This window comes from Magnolia sinica, chromosome 13 (assembly GCF_029962835.1).
Source record: "Magnolia sinica isolate HGM2019 chromosome 13, MsV1, whole genome shotgun sequence".
In the NCBI taxonomy this organism is placed as follows: domain Eukaryota; kingdom Viridiplantae; phylum Streptophyta; class Magnoliopsida; order Magnoliales; family Magnoliaceae; genus Magnolia; species Magnolia sinica.
In genome coordinates this window covers 82,426,651-82,450,603 of record NC_080585.1, presented here as the reverse complement: position 1 = coordinate 82,450,603, position 23,953 = coordinate 82,426,651, and the positions used below count along the sequence as shown (strand labels likewise).

The 23,953-nt window shown below is 42.3% G+C and overlaps 1 protein-coding gene across 16 annotated transcripts in view; it reads left to right on the top strand.

The window, feature by feature from the left end:
* Window positions 1-23,953, top strand: part of LOC131223922 (protein BREAST CANCER SUSCEPTIBILITY 2 homolog B-like) — a 117,489-nt gene that overhangs the window by 24,699 nt on the left and 68,837 nt on the right. For 11 of the 16 annotated variants that reach the window (XR_009160772.1, XR_009160771.1, XR_009160773.1 and 8 more), the window contains 5 exons: window positions 14,374-14,566; window positions 14,648-14,830; window positions 15,414-15,556; window positions 15,630-15,692; window positions 15,779-15,995. Coding sequence is in view for 11 of the 16 variants with exons in the window: in XM_058219506.1 (XP_058075489.1) it covers window positions 14,374-14,566; window positions 14,648-14,830; window positions 15,414-15,556; window positions 15,630-15,692; window positions 15,779-15,995 (799 nt within the window). In the remaining 5 variants the exon portion in view is untranslated. The remainder of the gene's footprint in view (window positions 1-14,373; window positions 14,567-14,647; window positions 14,831-15,413; window positions 15,557-15,629; window positions 15,693-15,778; window positions 15,996-23,953) is intronic. The other 5 variants (XM_058219503.1, XM_058219511.1, XM_058219510.1 and 2 more) reach the window with 5 other exon arrangements.

Here is a 23,953-nt window from a genome sequence, read left to right as displayed (position 1 = left end):
ATTGCTGCCAGTCATACGAGTACCACGAATATCCTACTGTCAAAGGGTCATGACTTGAAGAATTATCTGTCGGTTGCTCATATCTATGGGTAGACGAGTGCGACTGAATGTTCGAATTGTCGTGCCCATACCTGTGATACCCCCCATGCGCATAAAGTGGGACAGAGGTGGAGCTCCCCTGCTCTGAATTGATGTCCAGAGATGACATGTTACGTGTAAGAGCATCAATTGCGGCGTGTCCGGCTTTCTTCTTTGAACGACGCTCGAAAATATGTGGGCTCTGATGCTCTCACCTTGGATGATGGATGAGATCCATGGTCATTGTCTTGAGTGGTATGGTCAAAGTATTGCTCCTTAGTGAATTGGCCAACAGATCGCTGGCTTTGACCTGTCGTGTACCCCCCACCATTGCCACCACTGCCACCACTAGTACCACCAACATCAGTGTCGGTGCCTCCATCCCCTCCCTCATCATCGCTATCGTTGTTGCCGTTGTCCCCACGACTAGTGTCGAGTGGGGGTTGAGTCTCATTATCATCACTCACTAGGACTTGATGATGGGGAGGGGGCTGTCCTCTGTTAGCTTACTACTTGATCGATATCGATATCAAGAGATGTTGCTCCCTAGGCTACCTGTGGAGCAGGGCTTCCCTCCACATCATCTAAATCAGCTGATTTGACCTACTCATAAAGTGGGTCCACAACATCGTCACTTATCTGTGCCATGGTACCTATAGACAACAGGTCAAGCAGGTCCATATTTTCCTCCATTTCTCGGTCTGCCCGCAACTGCCTCCCTCTTAACTTCATATTGTAGTGGCAGTAAACGAGCTTCTATAACTTCTCATATGCCCGCCCGTTCCTCTTGTTGGTGTGTATGAGTGATTATGTGCTCCAATTCCTCTCGTGTGGTGAAGAGGATACTGTCTGTGCAAGAACACGGACTACTAATAGTTGCAGTGCGGGTGTGTCGACTCCATATATATTGCCCACCACTCACCTATATATCTATGAGGAGCTTGTTTTAGTTTGAAGTTTAAACGAAAAATGCAGTTACCTAATTATATTACCATGCTAACACGGTGACATTGTTTCTGTCGATGCTTTTGCTAGTGCGGATGAGAACGTGCCCCTAGCATCCCTAAACTGCAACAACTGTAAATACGGATTCACAGGTCATTATTTTTAATCACCCATATTTCTAAAGACTATAAGGAAGGAAATTTATTTTATCAATTACCATTGGTGAAATCTGCTTAAATTGCATTACCTGGTTACCGAATTCTGCTTGCACTGTCGATTCTGGGAACAATCATTTGAACACCTCATGGACGGCCGTCGTCAAATCATTAGCCGACGTTTGTGATGGAATTTGGGATTCAGGTAGTATGCTGAAACCCAAATATTATTTACTCAGTTGCATTAACATACAAACGGAAGTGATGTTTAAAGTGCAAGTGCAAGTGATAAAAAATACAGGTAAATGTAACAAACTTACCAGCTTGGTGGAATGGGATGCTCTAGGGTCCTTGTCCATCGTTCATTGATGATATCGATCACCCACTAATGTGAATTGGGGATTGGAGTCTTTATCCATTCTCTCATAATTCTCATATGCTCGTACATTAACCCCATTGGAGGCCACATCTCATTATCTAAGGCTCGAAGGACCTTGTAGATCGGATGCAGGATGGAAACGATGGTGTGGACTATCCTAGAAGGAATCGGAAAGTACCATCTTCGAAATTTTCTTTGCACCCTCAGTTTTCCTCTAACTCCACTCTTTAAGTATTTCTCAGATCTGAACAAATTCTTGAGACCCACACGGTGCCTGTATAAGTTGTCGAGTGCAATGAAGTTTGTGGTTAACTGTGTCGCACATGGTCTAATGATGTTCACTCCACAACACTCACGCATTACAACCATGAGTGATTGTATGTAGAGTTCATTACTATCCTCGCATCCTCGATGGTCTTCCTGACAAAATCACTCTGGCCTATCCCCTTGAGCATTAAATCAATGTAGTGTGCCTCACACGGGGTCCAATAGAGATTGTACCTCCTCATCAATTTCTTCCTTGCCTTAACGAACACACTGCCATTGTCCGTCACAACTTGGACGACATTCTTGGACCGAACATCTTTAATCACTTCTTTTTGGAGGTCATTTATGTATTTGTGATCTTTTGTTTTGGCTAATGCATTAATAGATTTGAGGAAAACGGGCTGCCCTCTACGGTACAACATGAAATTGATAATGGACAATTTCGGGGGTCCCGTCCACCCATCACACATGATCGTCACCCCGTACTGCTTCCAATTCGGCTTGAGTTCACGTACTCAAGCCTGCATCTCCTCGTACTCCTAATCCAGGTAGACCCCAAGAATCTCCTGTGGCATCGGAGGCTTCACGCCGGGCCCGACTTGCTGCACCTCTATCATATTTTTAAAGTGTGGACTAGCTCCTGCATTTGCTGGTACATGGCTCGAGATGAACCACCTAGATATAACGCCCCCCACTTTCCCTGAGCCTCTTGCTCCACATTTTTTAATCTCTTTTGATTAACACTTGCAATGGGTGTATCTGTGACACGAGTACTTTGTGCGTGTTGTAGTTCATGCCCGCCAGAACCACTACCACCCATACTGCCTCCCTCAAACCATCTACTGCTCCCACCAGCCTCATGTTGGGACTTCCCAAACGACGACGTACTCTCATCAAGCCGTCTCCTTTGCTCCCCCTCCCACCCTGATGCCCGAGACACACGAATCACTTGTCTGAACTCCCTCGTATCCTGAGTGGTAACACAGTCATCGGGATATGCTATCCCCTCGTCATCATTGTCATCTTGCTTGTCGATAGCACTTAGGCCCCGTCCAGTGCCTCGTAGCTCCTCCCTTAGATCCCTCTCCCAATCTTTTTGTAGCTGCTTGTGTGACTTCGCTTTAGCCAACACTCTTCTCATCTCTGGCTTTGTTACGCTTGAGTAGTCTTTCACATTCTTGTACCCCCTGCTAAATGCTCCTACAGCCTAGACACTCCCTCACTTCGTATCACTTGGTCGCAGTAGTTGCATATGGCTCCATATTTATTCCCCTCCACTGGCCGTCCATGTTTCCACCTAATGCCCCTTGCTCCTCTTCCCGATCCAGACGACATTTTGCTCCCGATTGATACTACATATAGATAGAACAAAACAAATTGCACATAACTCCATAACGAAGGACAGACCAGGTCGTTAAAATATTTTGCTTCCGATTGACCAATCTATTCAATCTCCAAAATGAAGGACGGATTGGATTGTCAAAATATTTTTCCATGTTGGACCAGTTTGGCGATGCATGATGGTAAATCCTAAATCTTCGAATAGAATGAAGCATATACAAAATTCAGGTGGATCACACCACATGATATTTATTTTTTTCCTTTCATCCAATTGCCATTGTTTACTATGGGATGGTCCACCTGATAGCTGAATCTGCTTCATTTTGGCATAATGCCCAAAAATGATATGGAAAAATGGATGGACGGCGTGGATACAGAATAAATACATCAAAGTGTACTCCACAGTAAGGCTCGTACCGTCTTGAGAGATTCTGGGGTCTCACCTAATTGCTTCCATGAAATGGACGCAGTTTGGCTAGTGACGCTGCCAGTACCAATTGGTGAGTACTGGTCACTGTTCTGTGGGCCCCACAATGATGTATTTGTTTCACCCACGTCGTCCATCAATTTTCCCAGTTCATTTTATGATATGATCCCAAAGATGAAGATCAAAATCTCAAGTCGACCACATCATAGGAAACGATGTCGATTGAACACCCACCATTAAAAACTTCTTAGGGGCCACTAACGTTTTGGATCTTGTTTTTTTCCCCCTTCATCTAGGTCTGTAACCTAATCATCAAGTTGGATGTCAAATAAACATTACGGTGGACCTTACAAAATTTTAATGGTGGGTATTCAAGGAGCATTGTTTCTTGTGGTGCAGTCCACTAGAGATATGGATCTGCATCGTTTTTTGGCCCATGCCCCAAAATGATATGACAAAAAGAATGCATTGTTTCTTATGGTGCAGTCCACCGGAGATATGGATCTGCATCGTTTTTTGGCCCATGCCCCAAAATGATATGACAAAAAGAATGGATGGTGTAGATACATAACGCCTACAATGAGGTCGGCCCTACAGAACCAAGTGCACACTTAACACAAGGAGGGAATAGCTGCGAGAAATCGCGTTGCGTACTGAGTTACTCTATCATAATGAGTAAGCTCTGTTGGGCCCATCATGAATGTATATGCTGTATCCACACTGTCCATCTGTTTTACAGCTCATTTTAGGGGTTGAACCCAACATTAAAGCATAAACAAAGTTCCAGTGGACCATTCCAAAGAAAACATTGGGAATAATGATTTCCATTGATGAAACCTTCCTAAGGCCCACTTGAGCTTTGGATATACGTCATTTTTTAGCTCAAGGCCTAAAATTATTTCGTAAAATGGATGAACGGAGTGGATAAAATAAATAAATCACAGTGGGCCCCAGAGAGTTTACTCAATACAGAGTGGATAAAATGCTGGTGTACCACACACCACCGATCTGACTGGTGTGGGTCGATGTCGTGTGAAGACGAGCATTGCCGCTCCTCGAGCTCCGAGTTGTACGAACGGTTCAAAGGAGATCAAAGTTACATGGCCCCCAAAATGCTGTATTTATTATATCCACACTATTCATCCATTTTGCGAGATCATTTTAGACCATAATCCCAAAAACGATTCATATCCAAAGCTTAAGTGAGTCACACCACAAATTGCAGTGGGACAATGATTGTGATTGTTAAAACATTCTTAGTGCCCATCATAACATTTATTTTCCATCCAATCTGTTCATAAGATCACACGGACCTAGGTGAAGTGGAAAAACAAATATCATATTGATCAAAAACTTTTGTGACCCCAAAAAGAGTTTCAATGGTAGATGTTCAATCCCCCACTGCTTTTTGCAGTGTGGTCCACTTGATCTTTGAATCTTTCTTGATCTTTGAATCTTTCTTATTTTTTGGTTCAAGCCTCAGGACGGGCTCGCCAAATGGAAGGTTGGGATATAACACATACCTCACGGTGGGACCCATAGAACTTGGTGACGTCAACACACCAGCCAGGTCGGTGGTGTGTGGTACACCAGTTAATCCACTTCCTTCCATTTCCCGGTAACACGGGACACAGATTTCCTACCAAAGGCTTTCGCAGGAATTTCTTGCATTGGGATGCTTGGTGGGGCCCACCATGACGTTTCCGAAAAATCCACCCCATCCATCCATTTTTCTAGATCATTTTTGGACATGAGACTGAGCATTAGGTGGATCCAAAACTGGGCCATACAAGAAGGAAAACTGGAGAAAGAGTTTCCTACCCTTGAAACCTTCCTAGGCTCTACCTTGATGTTTATATGCCATCCAAACTGTTTACAAGTTCATTCCCATCGAGATGAAGTGAAAACACAAAGCGATTAGCCTGATACGAAACTTTTGCGGCCATATGAATGTTTAAACAATGGTCATTGAATCTCCACTGTTTCCTCTCGTGTGGCCCACTTGAGTTTTGGATCCACCTAGTTTTTGGGCTCATGTCCTGAAATGATCTGCAAAATGGTTGGACATGGTGGATTTTTCGGAAACATCATGGTGGACCCCACCTAGCATAGACAGCTTAAATGGACCACACCACAGGAAATAGCGGGGTTAATTACGTCCCCCCATTGAAACGTTCCTAGGGCCCACAGTGATGTTTAATTGTCATCGAACCCATTCATAAGGTTACAGAGATATGGGTGAAGGGAAAACCTAAATATCAGCTTCATTTATAACTTCTGTGGACCCCAAAAACTTTTCAACCATATACGTTCAATTCACACTGTTTCCTATAAGTGTAGTCCACATGAGCTTTGGATATTCTTGAATTCTAGGACCATGCCTAAAATGATATGGAAAAATGGATGGACGGCATGGATATGACATATACATCATGGTGGGCCCCACATAGTCTACTTAGTACTGAGTACACTAATGGTATTGCGCTCGTGTGTACGCAAGCGGATTTGTAGTCTGCTCCCTTGGTAAGGTGATGGGGACATCACATGCGCATGCACATGCACGCCCCCCCTACGCACGTACGCAAGAGGAGGGCCCCACCGTCGATTTGGATCAATGACGACATCCAGGGAGGGCCTCCTAGTTAGAAGACGGAGTTTTGGTTTATTGGAGTGGGCCCAATAATCAAGTAAAGCCCATCATGTGATCTCATGATTGGCGCCCACTAGTCGGATTGATTTTATATTTTAGGTTGTGCTTATTAATGTTATTTAGAACATCATGGACGCTTTAGATTTCTTTGATTAGTTTTTTTTTTTTGGTTGACTTCATTGCCAAGTAATAGGTTGCGCACATGGCATAAGTTTTGGGGTATAGGGTTTTCTTATAAATAGACACCCCTTGTATCTTTTTTCATTCATGGAAGATTAATAAAAATTATGCGTTTTCCTACTCTCTGAGTTGTGAAGCCTAATTGGGTGCGAAGCCCTCCCTTCATCGAAGGGCTAACTACCGTGGTGCGAAGCCACATCTATCCCGTTTCGCCCCCATCCATCGCTCTCTATTACTTATCTTCCACCATCTCTTCTTCTCATCTCACCCCATCATCTATACTTCGAATTAGTCATCTATTGCAGCAATTCTTCTCCCTATAGCAGATTTCCAGAATCTGGCCCTGCAGGAGGGCTGAAACTTCGGCAGAACACCGTGTTCAAACCGATCATCCGTTTGGCCTGAAATTTGGAGGGAAGGTGGCCCATCCCTGGCTGACCAGACCCTAGCTAGCCAATCCCAGATTCGTGGGCCCCACACACGTGCGGGCCACCATCCATGCACGTGCGATAAGCCGATTTGTTGTCCACTTGTGCGGGCCGATCACAGGTGCTCTCTCTCATCTCCTTCACTCCTCTCTCACCTAAATTTCCTTAACCCTTACCCTAGATTGTCCTAAATCCCAATTTCTATGCCCTTTTTTTTAACCCTAGGTTTTCCCAAATTGAAACATGTGAATCCCTTGGATTGTGGAAATTATTTTTGTGCATGTGTGGATGAATTTACCCTTACTTTGATTCTTGTTTGGTTTATAATTTTGATTGATCTGGCCCTAGCATGTGTAGGCCTGGATCCGCATAAGATACCCCTTGATTGAATGCTTGGACTTTTGTGTGGGATATGGAATTTCTGTAATTGTTTCTGAACTAACGTGATTTTAAGCCTGAAATCTCGCACATCATATTTGAATTTCATGATTTTAAGCTTGCATCATAAGGGTTAAAAATGAAAACCGAAAGTCACTCTCTGTCTGCAACCCAAAAATCTCTCCCTCTGGATGGAAAACAGCTAGCGGCGCAACAACGTGTAGAGCTGTATCAAGCATAGATAGTCGCTGCTTTTGATAAGAAGGTTAAACACCACTCCTTTAAGAAAGGGGATGTGGTCCCGATGCTGAAAAGGCTTATCGTGGTTACTCACAGAATCGGGGGCACGTTTGATCCTAAATGGGATAGCCTATACGTTATAACGGAAGTTTATTCTAATGGGGCTTATCGGGTCGTGAATCAGAATGGACAAGGGATAGGAATACCTGTCAACGCCTTTTTTTTAAAAAGGTATTATCATTGAAAGGAATTTTTTTTTTTTTTTTTGATTGCGAAGATTATTCAAGAAAATTTGGCCTAATCAAAAGGGCGCAGAATGGGTACAAGTATGTAACAAGCATAACAAGCATAACAAGCTCAATGAGACGAATAGTCATATACCAGCACAAGATACAACCATGTACCTTTGTGAACCTCCCTTCTTTAATAAAGCAAGGATGGGGAATGAGTAATAAAAGAAAAAGAAAAGTAAAAAAGAGATATGGCCTCCAAATATTCCTTTTAACATAGCGTTCCAGGTAGAATTATATGATCGCCAATCGTGTGATCTAAACAGGGGAATATTGCTGATTATCTCCAATTATCTGAGAGTATCACTGATTATCTCCAATTATCAGAGAACATTGCCAATTATCTTGATTATCTCCAATTGTAGAGAATATTGCCGATTATATTCGATTATGCTGATTATCTCCGATTATGTATAAGAACTATATGGCGGTGCAGGAGAGACAATGGAAAAGTCCATGGGAGCAATAAAAATATATATGCTGTATTGCCGATTCTCCAAATATTATGTATGGCAGTGGTGAGTGCCAGCGGCTCAAAACCCATGAAGGCGAACTGCGCGTAAGACCTATGCTGTTTCGCCATTCTTCAGATATTATGCGGGCAACGGTGAGCGCTAGCGGCTCAAAGCCCATGAAGGCCAACCACGCGTGTTAGATCTATGCGGGCAGCAGAGAGCGCCATCGGCTCAAAGTCCATGAAGGCCAACCACACATAACCCCTGTACCTTCTGTATCACTCTTTGGTAGCGCCATGGGGATAGGTGAAAGAAAATGCCCCCCCTAAGAATGGTCCCGAGACGTACAAGTGAAAAAAGATAGGGCTGCAGTATGAGATTTGTGGTTCATCTATAGATAGGCCAACTGTGCATTAGACCCCCCAGTTTCTTGGCTTGATTTCAATAGTAACTCTTGGGGAAGGGTGACCTCTATATGAGCCCCCTCCCCCATTGATGGGTTGGCGGCCTTGGACTTGGTACCCCTATAGGTGGCCTTGTGAGCCCTACGAACTCTAGAGAGTTACAGAGGCCACCCTGTGCGTAAATCCTACCAAGTTCACCGCTTCGGTAGCTTCAATGGGCCCCTTTGATGGACTGCAGTGAGTGAACTCCCCAGGTCATGGTGGTTCAACGAACTCATGAGAGTTACAGAGACCAATTAGCATAATCCTTGCTCCAACTACTTAGGAGCCTAAACTGTGGCTGCTACAACTACTTACGAGCCTAAACTGTAGTTGCTCCAACTACTTACAAGTCTAAACTGTGGTTGCTCCGACTACTTACAAGCCTAAACTGTGGTTGCTCCAACTACTTACAAGCCTAAGCTGTGGTTGCTCCAAATACTCAAGAGCCTAAATTGTGGATGGTGCCTTAGGTCTACTAATTGAACTCTAAGATAGTTCCGCCCATTATGGAGAATACTACGCAGAGCATGCTAACAAGCAAGAATAAATTTATTGTCATGTCATGTCTCAAGCCATAAAGAAATATGCAATTGAAGCATGGATTGATAAAAGAAAAATCATTCATGATTATATGCTAAACTATAATTTGTTCATGTCATCCATCTTCAAAATTACTTTAAATATTGTCAAAATTCTCTCTCTCTCTCTCTCTCTCTCTCTCTATATATATATATATATATATATATGAAAAAATGTTGATACATAGCAGTCACCAATATTACAATTATTCTAAAATGCCCAAAGAAAGCACGAAATTTTGCAGATCTTGCTTAAACTGAACTTGGTCTGCAGCCGTGTTGAGCACGACCTCGATAATAAGCTTGGCCTGATCCGGAGCACCATTAAGCTCCTGTTCCAAGGAAGCAGCAACCACCTTATCCTTCAGAAGTTCTGATTCTTGAAGTTTGGCTATGTTGATGTTTTCAGCAATGTCAGCCTTAGCCTTGCTTAGCTTCAGTTCCTCAGTCTGCTTCTGGGCCTTGAGATTAGCAATTTGTTCATTGATGGCTGCCAAAGTCTGCTCAGAGACCTTCACATGATCCTGAAAAGAACCGCATTTCCTTTTATATCCAGAAATGATAGAGTTCTTGGATGTTTTATCTTTGAGGATCAACAACTCTTTCTGATGGTGAAGTATCTCCGGGGCAATAACTATATTGCGAGTCGACTCCAGCTGTTGCAGTTAAGCGTTGAACTGAATGAAAGAATTGTGAAGTGCTAAGACATTAATCTTGGCCAACTTTGCCGAATTATTCATAATCGTCAGAGCATTGCCAAGGAAAGGCCATTGCTTAGGGTCTTGGAACATGCATGGTACGACGGATGGAGCGTTCTTAACCAAGATAAGCTTGTATGAAGGAACCTTTTCTGGAGAGAAGGTCCAACACCGTTGCCGTCGAATTGGAGCCTGCGTTACAACTTGAAGATGGAGCGGCTGTGATAAAACAAAGAAAATAAAAGCATGAAAAGGATGACGTAAGGAAGTTCTATCTGGAAAGGGAAGCCGCAAACTATGAAAATTTGAAGATATAACTGCCGCTGGAGCCAGGAATGAAGGTGCTGAAGAAGTTGAGACCCCTATTGTGGTAGGGATAGTCGGCGGTGTGGGCACCACCACGGCAGGGGCAATGTTAAAGGATGGTTCCCTAACCGCAGTGCTCGAATCAAGCGTCGTCGGAGTCGTCACAGCGGTAGGCTTTTACAGGAAATAGATCCTACGAGCAACTATAGTCGAGGCAGTGAATAATGCGATCGTGGCTTCATCTGTCTGGGCATGCCCCGCATTAATGATCGCCACCATGGTCATTGTTGGAAGGACTGTCATGTCTTGATCCACCTCCATGTTGTGCAGGGAAATTAACGCCTCCGCCACTGCTCGTGCTGCCGGCATAGAAAGTTTAGCTTCCCTCCACGATGAGACCTCCACAATCTCGAGGAGGATTTGAGTGTCAGGCACTGGAATGCTGATTGATGGAGCAACGAGCATCTCATGGGGGAGGGGAGTAGTTGGCACTAAAGGACATGATTATATTAGCTACTGGCGAGTAGCTGAATTCTCTGTAATCAAGAGGTTATTCTTCTGTAGGGGTGGCCGCTTGATCAGTCGGAGTTGAAACATTGTGGTACTTCCTGACCAATTGTAACGGCTTCACATACGACGTCATCCTCCTCGTTGATCTTTACCTCTCCCTTCTCCAAATCGCCGTCCCTAGAAGAGCTGCTCTCTTCAGCAGAATCACTGCTAGAAGACGACTCTTCATCTTCGCTCCCTTCCGATGAGTCCTCCTTCATGGATTCTTCGATTATTATTGCTTGCCCTTGTCGAACGGACTAGCCCTACCCGTTTATACCTTTACTTCTACAGGGATAGGAGAGATGCCCTATTGGCTTTGTGGCATTTGAGGGGAGCGGGACTGTGTCTGTGAGCGAGTCACAGGAAATGAGAAGCTTTGCCGTGCTGACCTCAGCAAAGGTGACACGGCTAAAGAATTGGGCATTTTCTAGTGTCCACTGCAGTCTCCCTAGTGGGAGACTAAAGGGCAGTTGCCGTCGCTGGTGGAGTTTGCTCATTATCCTTTTCGATGGGCTCGGGGTTGTAGCTGCATTGGATTATTCCCTCGACCTCCTCAATTCATCTAAGGGAGTCCCATAGGTAATCCAGCCTTCCAGGGTATTTGCGGGCTTTGCTTGTCGAATGGTTTCTTCTAAAGAGATCTTCAAACAAACTTGCTCAGGGGCAGGAGTGTGGTCTCTCTTCATCATGCAGACGATCCCTTGCTTAGGCCTATAGGTCTTCAATCTCAGAGGGGGCACCCAAACTAGATAATGTGCAGAATGACGATGGTGAACGAGATAGAATTGATGAATCCACCATCGCATCCAACAATAAGAGGCTTGAATCAAATGATTGTAGCCTGGCAATATGAAGTGGGAGCTTGTGCGCACGATCAGAAGCTGCTTCCATATTACTGGCCAGTTGTATGTCCCGACACCGTAGCTCCTCATGATCCTAAAGATGATGCCATAGTCTTCTGATATTGTCTGATTGTAGCCAAATTGGCAAGTGAACCTACTAGGGTAGTAGGGTTTGTGCCAAAATTCGCTACCCTCCCTTAGTGAGAGGCTGCTGGACCTGATGTAGATGAAGAATATCCGCTCGCTCGGGTAAAGCAAGTTGTCGTTGACAGCTTCTCGGGCTTCGGGAGTGTTTGAGATAGGGAACTGAGAGAAGGAAATGGATTTCGTTTTCTCAATCTTGTCCATGACCCAGGCATATGTCTTCTTAATCATCTTGCGCCTCTGATAATGCCAGAGTGGAAGACGATTTGGGTTCACATACGCCTTCTCCGGCTTGTCGTAGATCCAAGTGAAGTATACACCAAGCCACCCATAGTTCTAAGTTGTATAATTCGAAGATGCTTCGACTGTCGGGCTTTTGTAGTGTGTAGCTACGTCGCCGAAGGCACGATATAGTGAATATAGAACTAGAGGAGCCAAGTAGTACTTTCTACCCTCTGCCATCGCTCCTACGACCACAAATAGAGTTGGTCTGATGGCGTTAGCCCACTTCGAGCTAGGGAGCACCATAAGGCTGAGCCAGTGGGCTAAAAAGGCAGCCAGCTCGCCAGAAGCACTGTACTCAGTAGGGCCCTTAATCTTCTGCTTGATTGCATCAAGTTCTTGCGAATCGTTTCCCGCAAAGTTGCAAAGTGAAAAAGAATAGTATGGTTATTAAAGAGATGATGAGGAATTATGTGAAAGGTTTAAGTAAGGCAAAAGGAGATAGAATATGTATTGCAAATTCTTGGTGAAATGAGCAAGCCAGGTGAGGTGCGGGACTTTGCGAATGTCAGGGAACTTTGCCATTTCCCCGAAGAGCTCGATGGCGGTTTCTGAGACTTTTGGCTGGCGGTTGGTGGGCGAGAAGTGTGCAAACTCTTGTGGGCACATACTTATAAAAAAGTGGCCCGTTATTGGAAGGTGCGCCATCTTATGAAGATCCGATAGCGTGATGCTGACTTTGTCCTTGGGAAGGTGGAAGGAATTGGTCGTCGGGCACCAGTAATTGAGGAAGCCCTTGAACACGGTCATATCTTTGCAGAACTGGTCTGATGTAACCTCGATCGCATTCAGGAGATCGATCTTGATCAGGATGTCTGAATGCTTCTTGATTGTCACATTGGCCCAGACGTTGTAGTAATTATGAGCAAACAAGAAATTGCGAGTCCGGAACTCTTTAGTGCCCCACAGAGAATCTCGAGTGCGGAAGCTTTGCTGCATTGTCTCAAAAAAATGAGTTGGAAAGAGGGTATGGGGGTTGTAGCATGGCAATAAAAATCTCATTGGAGAGATTTTGCCAGTCCTCTGTCTTGCGCCACTGTCCAGCGGAAGACTTTGAATCTGCGGTTCCCTCATAGCCAGTTGGTTGTGTAAAGAATCCTATTATGAGTCATCCGATCTGTGGGCTCACAATACAGGATTGACATATGGCGGCGCAGATTCATCGGGATGATGACCATCTTGTCCTTATAAGGAATGTTGAACTTGATAATCTCCTGGTGAATCTTTATGATATACCAGGAGTTCTGGATGTGCTTCTTGTTAAACGCCTTGATCTTCTCCTGGAGTTGCTGCCCCTTGCTCTTCGATTGTTTCTTCTTCGTGAAAGATGGGGACGACGTTGGTTCTCTGTCAGACGGCCTGGAACTATTCGTCTGTAGATTTTCTCGCTAAAAAAAGAATTCTTCATGCGATGTGAAGACTTGTTCCGTGCGACTTGGAATGAAGATCGGTGCAATGCCTATTTTCAATCACAGGAGTGCGAGTCTTCCAGTTATCCATCTTTGAGTTTTTCTTCTTCGTGCAAGGTATTTTGTTGAAATCTCCTTAGTTCTTCATCCGAAACCTCTTCCAACGCTTTCCTTTCTTCTTCATCATCCTTTTCATCAAAACCCCAAAGTTACAGACCAAACCCTAGCTGATCGGACCCCACATGTGTGACCGTACGACCACACGTGCGAGCCCATAGGCTGGTCCGTACGGCCACTCCTCTAGTGCCCCTTGCCTCTTTGAACCATTCCTCCAAAATCCTATCTTCCCTTGTCCAAAACCCTGAAATCCCACATCTCTCAAATTCCCCAATTTCCCAAACCCTAGATCTTGAAATCCTTCAATTAATCTAAAATCCATAACTTCCCTATATCCAAAACTTTAATTACCATCTCCTAATACCTAAATCCGTTAATCCCTAGCTTTCATCTTTTTCACCAAACTTTCCTAACCCTAGCTTCACCCACGCCCAAATCTATTAAACCCTAGTTAAAATTAGACCTTCCCCTTTACATTAGGCCTAACCTTATGCTATTTGGATGTTTCTACATCCATTAGATCCTAGTTTTTCATGTTTAATGATCTTGTCGGATGATGCTTGGCAACTTAGGCTTAAACTATGCCTGATTTCCTCTTAGAATCTTGATATTTGTGATGATAGTAGCAAGATTTGTAGTTTTCATTAATTAATTTAAATTTGCTGATCGATCTCTCACATTATTTGAGTTCATGCATTGGTCCTACATCAGTATATCTATTTATGTGCACGAGATTATTCAATGAATCCTTTGTATGGTTAATGCTTGATTCTTGTTTGATTTCAGGTGCTCTACTATTGCAGAGGGCATTATGTCTCAAACTCAGGACATATTTGGTTCCCATAGTAACGACGATAGTGATAGTGAAGGGGCAAAAATCTTTAAGCTCCTTGAGACAGCTGCTGAGCCTGAAGTCCTAATGGCAGATATGAGTTTGGAGCAACTGACTTCATTTGCAACTTATCAGGCAAAGCGGGAGGTGCATATTCAAAAACTTTGGTTTGCAAATTGACTGCATGTCCATAGAGAAATTGTTTAACAATGGCAGGTGTAACCTCAGGCAATCAGGCAGTCAGATATGCAGAAGAATGTAGAGAAAGCCCTGAATGATGCAGGCCTTGGTGGGAGACAGGTCACCCCCTTAATGAGAGTAAGGGTGGTGGGCCTAACTGCTAAATGTTCCCAAATAAAAGGTTGTCCTAGAGAAGGCTTGATAACAATATGGAACCCAACTGAAAAGCAGGTGCGGCATAGTGACTCCACCTCAATGCCTTTTGATGTCTTGGATATCCTCCCCATTTAACTAGTTTCTCTATCTTGATTACTGTTGAAGAACACGCGCGCACACACATTTTCACACTTAAAAAACAAAAAATGAAAATTTGCTTACAGTGTAAAAGAATTATTTGATCCTCAACCCAAAGATGTGTTATCTCAGATTCTCATTGGGTACAAGTGGGGCCTGTAGTTCGATGATCTGGAATGATGATCCAATGAGCCTCAAAAGTGGACGGACCTTCTTGTCAACTATTAGATTTGGAGATCCTCGCCATCCATTTATTTTGGTTTTCAGTTGAATGTGGACTGTTGCTGTAGTTTTGTTAACCAAATATTGCTGGTCACAAATGGTGGGGTTAGCATTGTCTAACCAAGGAGATTTTTGGGCTCCTGTCGGTCTACTACTGTGTCCATTTGGATCACTGGAGCATACTCCCCACTTGTATAACTGACCTGAGGATCCTATGCATATCCTTGCTTCAAGGATCATATTGTTCTCTCAGGTGCAACCTAGGGTGATATAAATTATTTGATGCATTGGTGTGCAGCAGGTCAGTCTGGTGGAGGGGCAGATATACTGCACTGGAGGACTAGTGCCACTGTACTCTCATTCTAATATCATCCACTTCCAAGCAAGAGGGTCTACTACAACTTGGCAACACTTACCATCATCAGCAGTTGAATGTTTCAAGTCAGTGCCCTTTGGCCTTTATCCTTTCATTTAAGCTATCAATTTGAGTCTAATGCATGATCCTTTCTTACAGACCATTTTTTAATCCTCGCAAACCAATATTATTGTCAAATTTGTGTGAAGTTCCTCTAGCCAGGTCAGAGAGGCTTTTCGTTCTATTGTTGCTTATGCTGTTGGTTACAGTGTACTTGATGCTTATTTTGCTTGTGTGCCTGGGTTCAGTGAATTTGATACAGCAGCTGTAATTGTGTATGTGGGGGATGTTTATTTATCCGGAAACCAAAAGAAGCAGTGGGTGTTTGTGACAGACGGGTCTGAATCAGGGTCTGAGTTACAGTCAGAGGGACATTCCATCTGTTTACTCGCTATCTGCTTCTGCTCATCCATCACCGAAAATGATGCATTCACACCGGTTGACCACTCTATATTAGGATCCACTGTAAGTTGATAATTGTTGTAAGAATAATATAAAATAGATAGTGGTGCTCTATTTCTTCCTTACAGAAATTACATAAGAAATTGCTCTTGGTATTTTGCATGGGATATATTGGTTGTATCGCGTATGTATTGTTGTTGTTGGAAGACATGGAGAAACATTGGGACGTTGGTCGATTTTTTCAATGGAACTTCAAAAATTGTTAAAAAAACACATCAATACACACTCAGAAATCAAAACATCACAAAAAACAAGTGTGCATACTTTGTGAAGTTTTTGTAGAGAATGTAGAGAGAGAGAGAGAGAGAGAGAGAGAGAGAGAGAGAGAGATGGGAAATTAAGTATCTCAAAAACATAAGAGCTCTATTCTGTCTTATTATCTTTATATATGTGTGTGTGTGTGTGTGTGTGTGTGTGTGTGTAGGGTTTTCCCTATTTACAAATAACATCCTAATAAACACAAAATTACACATAAGACTGAACTTTACATATTTATAGATAAATCCCTACATAATGAGAAAAATATTCCAACACCCCCCTCAAGTTGGTTTATGCAATGTTTTAAATGTCGTTATCGCATAATGTATCGCACCGTTTGGATATAGATACATATCGGTTATCGCATGGGGTATATTGGTTGTATCGCATAACGTATCGCTGTTGTTTGGAAATGTGGGAACATTGGGAAATTGGTCGGTTTTTTCAATGAAACTTTAGGGATTGTTGAAAAAGACATCAATACACACATTACAAAAAAAAGTGCACATAATAGGGGTTTCCTTTGTATGGGGTCCTAATATATGCGCTTTCCAATTGAACTGATGCAAGTATATTCAAGGTCTATTCATGTAATTTATAAATGCAAGAAGACATGTATGGAAACACAAGCAATACATTCAAAAGCAAAAGAAGAATCACTAGATCAGGTTACATACATGTTTAATTTTGTGTTTGGATACAAAGATTACAATTGATTTGCGAGAAATTGAGAAATTTCAATTTTTCTCAATTATTCACAACTTGAACCATCTCCCCCAAATCTCGAAATCAAAGTTCCAAATCCATGATTTTTCATGGAAAACATGAAGAATCATAGATTTGTAACCATTTGACATTGGTTTAACGTGATTTACAATAAAAACATGGAATGAAAATAAAAAATGCTCACAGGATCGAATAGGTGGGATATATCGCCATTACATGTGTGTTTTGTATCGAACATGTGGGATACAAGATATATCGTGGGATGTATAGGCTGATATTGTCGATATTTAAAACACTGGGTGTATGAATATCTGTCACACCCAACTTGCCAGACACATCTTGTAGCGTAGGAGAACTGAGAGCCTTTGTGAAGGTATTTGCTAGTTGTTTTGTTGATTTGACAAATGCTGTACTCAACACGCTAGAATAAATCTTCTCCCGAATGAAGTGAATATCAGCCTCAATATACTTGGTCCTCTCATGGAGAATTAAATCAGAGGAAATATGTATAACAACTTAATTGTCATAATAAAGTGGGCTAAAAGGGGAAATGGAGAATCCAAGTTCTACCTTTATGGTTCTCGACTACAAAATTTCACATGCCCCATGGGCCATAGATCGATATTCTGCTTTTGGACTTGATCTAGACACAACATATTACTTTTTGCTTCTCCAAGTCACCAAGTTCACTCCAACAAATGTGCAATAGCCAGAGGTAGATTTTCCATTTGTTGGGCAACTTGCTCAATTAGCATCAGAGTACCCAATAATATTAACATGTCCATGATTAGCATAGATAATGCCATGTCCTGGACATGACTTCAAATATTTCGGAATACGATACATTGCATCTAAATGAGATGACCTTGGCGAATGCATGAATCTGTTGACAATGCCAACTGCTTGGGTAATGTATGGTCTTGTGATACTTAAATAAATCAACTTGCCAACCAGCCTTTGTTACATATGTGGATTAGGTAGAATCTCACATTCAAATACATGTAATGAGTGCTTTTGATCCATTGGAGATGAAGCAGGACGGGCTCGAAGTTTGCTAGTTCACTTTGTAGATCAAGAGTATACTTCCTTTGAGATATGAGAATGCCCTTGGACGAATGAGCAACTTCAATCCCTAAGAAGTATTGAAGAGAACCAAGATCCTTAATGTCAAACTCCTTGCCCAACATCTGCTTGGTATGTTCAATAAATTCCAAGTCATCCCCAGTGATGACAATATCATCCACATACTCGAGTATGATGGTGCGACCTTCGTGTCGAGTATGAACAAACACAGTGTGATCTGACTAACATTGCTTGAATCCAAACGAGAGAGTTGCATAAGTAAACCGTGCAAACCATGCTCTTTTTCACCTTATACACTTTCCCTATCTCCCCCTTAAGCTGAAAACCAAGCGGAAAATTCATATACATCTCTTTAGTAAGGTCACCATGAAGAAAGGCATTCTTGACTTCTAGCTGAACTAATGACCATGAGAGATTCGTCGCTAAGGAAATGATCAAACAAACATAATTTAACTTGGCAATGGGAGAGAACGTCTCAGTATAATCCATGCTATAGTTTTGAGTGTAACCCTTAGCAACTAGGTGAGCCTTGTACCTTTAAATTAAACTATTTGCCCAATTCTTTATAAAGTACACCCATTTGCATCCAACAGTATGCTTTCCCACGGGTAAGGGGACAAGGTCCTAGGTGCCATTCTTATCCAACGCAGCCATTTCAGCCTCTATTGCATGCTTCCACTCAGGGACCGCAATAGCCTCAAGAACAGACTTAGCAATAAAAGAAGAAATAGCATCAAAGAAAGCATGATACGATGGAGACACAATGGCATAATAAAGAAAATTAGAGAAGATGGCTGCGAGTGCAAGAGGCCACAGGTGATGATGGAGAAATAGAAATGAGGAGTTACCTAAGGTAGGAAGAGAAACTACCGGTGGCGTAGGTGGTTGCCTCGACTTCTAGCGGACATAGGTAAGTATCTGCTTACGTGCCACCATAAAAGTAACATGTGGAGCATCAACCAAAGACATGCAAAGAGACTTGCATGTCAACAATATCCATGGAATCAGATATAGAGAAGAAGGGGCATTCTTCAAAAAAAGGTGACATTTATGGAAATATAAAATTTTTGAGAACACGGATCATAACACCTATAACCTTTGTTTTGAAGGGAGTAACCAAGAAATTCACACTTGATTGACCGGTTATTAATCTTGCCTCTTTTGGGGCCCAATGAGTAAACAAAACACTCACAACTAAAAACCTTAGGATGAATAAGAAAGAGAGGAAAATCAGGTTTGAGTATGTGAAACGGAGTTTTACCATTTAAAACTCGTGAAGGCATACAATTAATTAATGATGGGCACATTCAATCACCATACTAGAGGAGGGCTGAGCCAGTCTCCTTATGGCTAGATGTCCATTACATGGGGTCCACTTGGCCCAATTTACATTCCTAACCACGTTGAAGACCCCACGTGTATGTTCATGCATCTTTGACGACCCCACACTAGGAAGATGCACGTGGGCTACATATAGGAGCTTGATAGACATGATGCTCGGACCATTGAATCATTATTATCGGACATCTTAATCATGGACCCCATAGGCTACGAAATAGTTTAGTCGTTTAGATTATTTACATGCTTCGATATTTGTAGTATAGCTTATATTTGTGTTGACATTAGGGAGTTAGGAACAACTTTTAATTTATTAAACGTCTTCATGTTGAGAATCTTATCTGAGAGTGTCTTTTTGTAAAGTGCCTTTTTTGAGACTATAAAAGAGAAAAAGGGGGTGTGTGAAGCCCTAATGCCATTATTTTGAAAAAAAAAAATCTTTGTTTTTCTCTTCTTCATGTGATTTGAAGAATACTCCCATGTGATTTGGAGCTTGGGTGTGGTGTGATTCCATCCCCCCTTTAATGGAGGTGCGAGGCTTCCATCTATCATATTCCATCTCTCTTCCTTTTTATCCAAAAGAGGTATTTTCTCAAAAAACTTCATCTCTCTTCTTTCTTTCCTATCCAAAATCATCCAAATCATTTTTTTCTTCAACTTTTCATCATCCAACTTCAACCCCGACCGAAATTAATCATTAAGGACCCCAAATCGCTAAATTTCCTTCATAAAAAACCTTAATTCCCCTATACCAATACCTAAATTCATCAATCCCCTTAACCAATTCACCAAATTTATTCCTAATTTCATCTTTTCTCCAAATTAAAAAACCCCTAATTTCAATATTCTCATGAACCCTAATTTTCCAAATTTCAGATTTTTCCCCTCCTAACCCTAATAATAAAACCTATAAGTTAGTCACTTGAGTGTGGAACGTGCCTATGCTAAATTGGAAGTTTTATCCTTCCATCGGGCCTAATTTTAATTGATTTATGTGAATTCTTAGCATACGGGCATGTGATTTAGGTTAAATCGGATTTTATTTCCTATTATTTACTCTTAATTACGTGGTGGGTTAGCATCTTTCGTTAATTGAATTACTTTATGGACATTTTCATAATCTCCATGTTGCATGTTACGATTAAATCATGTGTCCTGCATCAATTAAGTTGCATGATGTCAAAAGAGCAGGAGACCGATATGACTTAAGAACTTTCATACCTGTCAAAACTGAGCGAGTCACGTCAAGAAGATGGCGATTCTTGTGCTCAAGCACCCCATTTTGCTAGGGTGTGTAAGCACAAGAGAAAAGAATTCCATGTTCTTGAAGATATGAGGTAAAAATTTTAGATACATACTCATCCCCATTATCAGAATGAATTGTTTGAATATTACAATCATAATGCGTTCTGATCATTTGATGGAATGTCGAAACAGGTGTAGAAGTTCACCATGCTGCTTCGTCAAGTATACCCAAGTAACACGGGAAAAATCATCAATAAAGGTATTAAAAAAAACCATCAAGAGATAATTGGACTAGGACCCCAAACATTAGAATGTATTAAACAAACATTTTATTAGTTTGTTGTGCAACAACAAGAAAAGTAGTTCCAACATGTTTACCAAACTGACATGCTTCACATCGAAGTGACACATCATCCAACTTACCAAATGTAGGAACTAAAAAATGTAAAGTCTGAAAGGACACATGACTAAGACGTGCATGCTACAGTGCAACAAACGCCTTTTGAGACTCTAAAGTACTAGAAGCAGAAACAAACGAAGAAGATGGAGTAGAAACACTATTAGCAGAAAGCTCCTCCTGATGCAAAAAGTAGAGACCACCACACTCATAGCCCACACGAGTAGTCCTTCTCATATTCAAGTCCTGAAAGAGACAAAAAGATGAAAAGAAAATCACACAATAGTTTAAGGCTTTATTGAGACTACTAACAAAGATGAAATGTGTACTAAATTTATGAACATAGAGGACATTGTATAAGGTGGGAGAAGGAGAAAAAAGAGACAAAAGTAATGTATTCCGCTGGTATAGAGGTTCCGTTAGCAAGACGAACTAGAAGATGGTAATTAGCTGAACTAGAAGGGATGAGACAACTATGCACACCAATCATATGATCTGAGGCTCCCGAATCAATAATGCAGGTCGCAGGAGATGAAGAGGCATGAAATGTAGTACCGGTGGTTGCAATGAAGGAGGAGGCAGAAGGCTGTGAGGTAGAAGAGGCAGAAGGTGCTAATTGGGCTTGAAGTATCCGGAGTCGTTGAAGATTGAGAACATCAGCTCGAGTCATGATGACAGTATCTGTCTGATCTGAAGCAGGAGATGGATAAAGAGAAAGGCCACCAAGAGTATCAGATGTGGCTCCAACCTCATTAGAAGTCGCAACATGAGCAGCAGGGCGTCCATGTAATTTAAAACACCTATCTCGAGTGTGTCCAGATCGATTGGAATAAGTGCACGTAAATCTCCCGTGGCCATGACCACGTCCTCTGTTGAAGGCTCCTCGAGTGTCCAAGCCACCACTGCGACTATCAGATGGAATAGTGGTAGATGTAAAGGTAGTCCTCTCTTGGGTGAGAACTAAGGCTATAATCTCTTGTCTACATGCCTCCTTAGCATGAACGATGGAATAGGCTGTCTGGAGTGAAGGAAATGAATGTGTAACAACTAATTGAGTCCACAGTTCCTCATACTCTTTACTCAATCCTGGCAAGAACTTGTAAGTTTTGGCTTCATCTTTTCGTGTCTTCACGATTTCTGCACTACGACTGTCTCGTAGTTCACTCAGAGGCTGTAGGTGACTTAACTCCTCCCAATGGCCTTTCAAGGTCCCAAAATACTCAGTAACAGACATATTCTCCTGAGTGAGAAAGTAAAGTTCTATAGTCAACTGGAAGATGCGGGGCTTATTGGAAACAATCCCATAGGTATCATTCAGAGACTTCCACAGATCAGATGCAGTCTCATAAAAAAAGTAAGTAGAAGTAATATTGGGTTCCATAGAATTGAGAATTCAGCCCATCATGTTGGCATTCGAAGAATCCCACACATCTATCTGTGTAGAATTAACATATGGTGAAGTGGTAGGTCTTTGGGATGTGCCAGTGAAAAATCCAAGCTTTTCCTTCCCAACAACATACATTTGGACAGCTCGAGACCATAAAAGAAAGTTACTCCCATTGAACTTGATGGAAGTAATGCATAGAGGTCACTTAGAATGATGTCCAACAGCCTTGGGATCTATAGATATATGAAATCATGGATTAAACAACACTAACAAGACATACATATCATAATAGGATTAATACACCGAACATATGGTGTATGTGCAACACCAAAAAAGGGGGAAAAATAGTCCAGTCGACCCTTATTTTTGACCAAGCCATCATGGATAGAGGTGTACACGAGTCGAACCAAGTCGAGCTGGGCACGACTCGACTCGGCTCGGCCACTTGCTGACCCCAGCTCAAACTCGGCTCGGCTCGGTCCTCGAGCCTGACTGGCCAGCTTGGCTCGGTTTGGTCAGCAGCTCGGCCAATTCGAGTCAAGTTCGAGCCAAGATCGAGCCAAGTTCGCCTGTGTAGCATTTTCAAAAACACATGGACTGCACCTTCAAAATCTCACTGTATGTAAAACAGCAGCAGTGGTTTTATAGGTATTTCATCAAACACTTCTAAGCAACATAAAAATCAAGAAAAAAGGGGTATTTGTTTCATATACATACCTTCATTGCCACCAGCCACACTTCGTTGAGTCATTTCATCAAACACTTGGCGAGCAACATCATTGTCGGGCGCTGGAGAACGACGAGAAATAGAGGAGAGGAGAGTGGTACTGGTCGCTGGTTGCCGTTCGGGTGTTGAAGAGAGTCGAGTTCGAGCTGGGGTTAGGGTTTTTAGTGTTGGGCGAACGGCCGTGACGAGAGGGCGCTGGGGGTTTAGGGTTTTTTTTTTAAAAAAAAAAAAAACCTATTTTGGGCGTCCGATATATATATATATATATAACCGAGTCGAGTTTGAGCTCAATACCAAGTCGAGTCGAGTCGAGCTAGGTCCAACTCGGACTTGACTCGAATAGTTTCGAGCTCAATAAAACTGTCTCGACTCGTCTCGAACATAGTTTCAATCCGAGTCGATCCGAGCGAGCTAACGAGCTAACTCGACTCGCGTACACCTCTAATGATGGACATGCGTCGGATCATTACGAAACCACTTCCGATCTGTTGATCATCCAAAAACGGTCCAAGCAATATAGGTTTTGCACCTAAAGAACCCTTGAGTAAGAAGTAATCTGAAGAATGAACGATAAGTGACTGGTTTTTAGAAAAACTTAAAAAAATGCAAGAAAAATATCAAACGATATTAAAAAAATTGAGGAAAATTACCATTAAGTCCTCTCATTCGGCCGCACAAGGGGGTATGGGATTTGACCCAATTGGACCATATGATTGCCGTACAGCTGACGTCAGCGGCTGTATGACTAACGTCATTCGGGGTTTGGGATGGAAATCCTTCTCCTCTTCAGCTGATAGAGA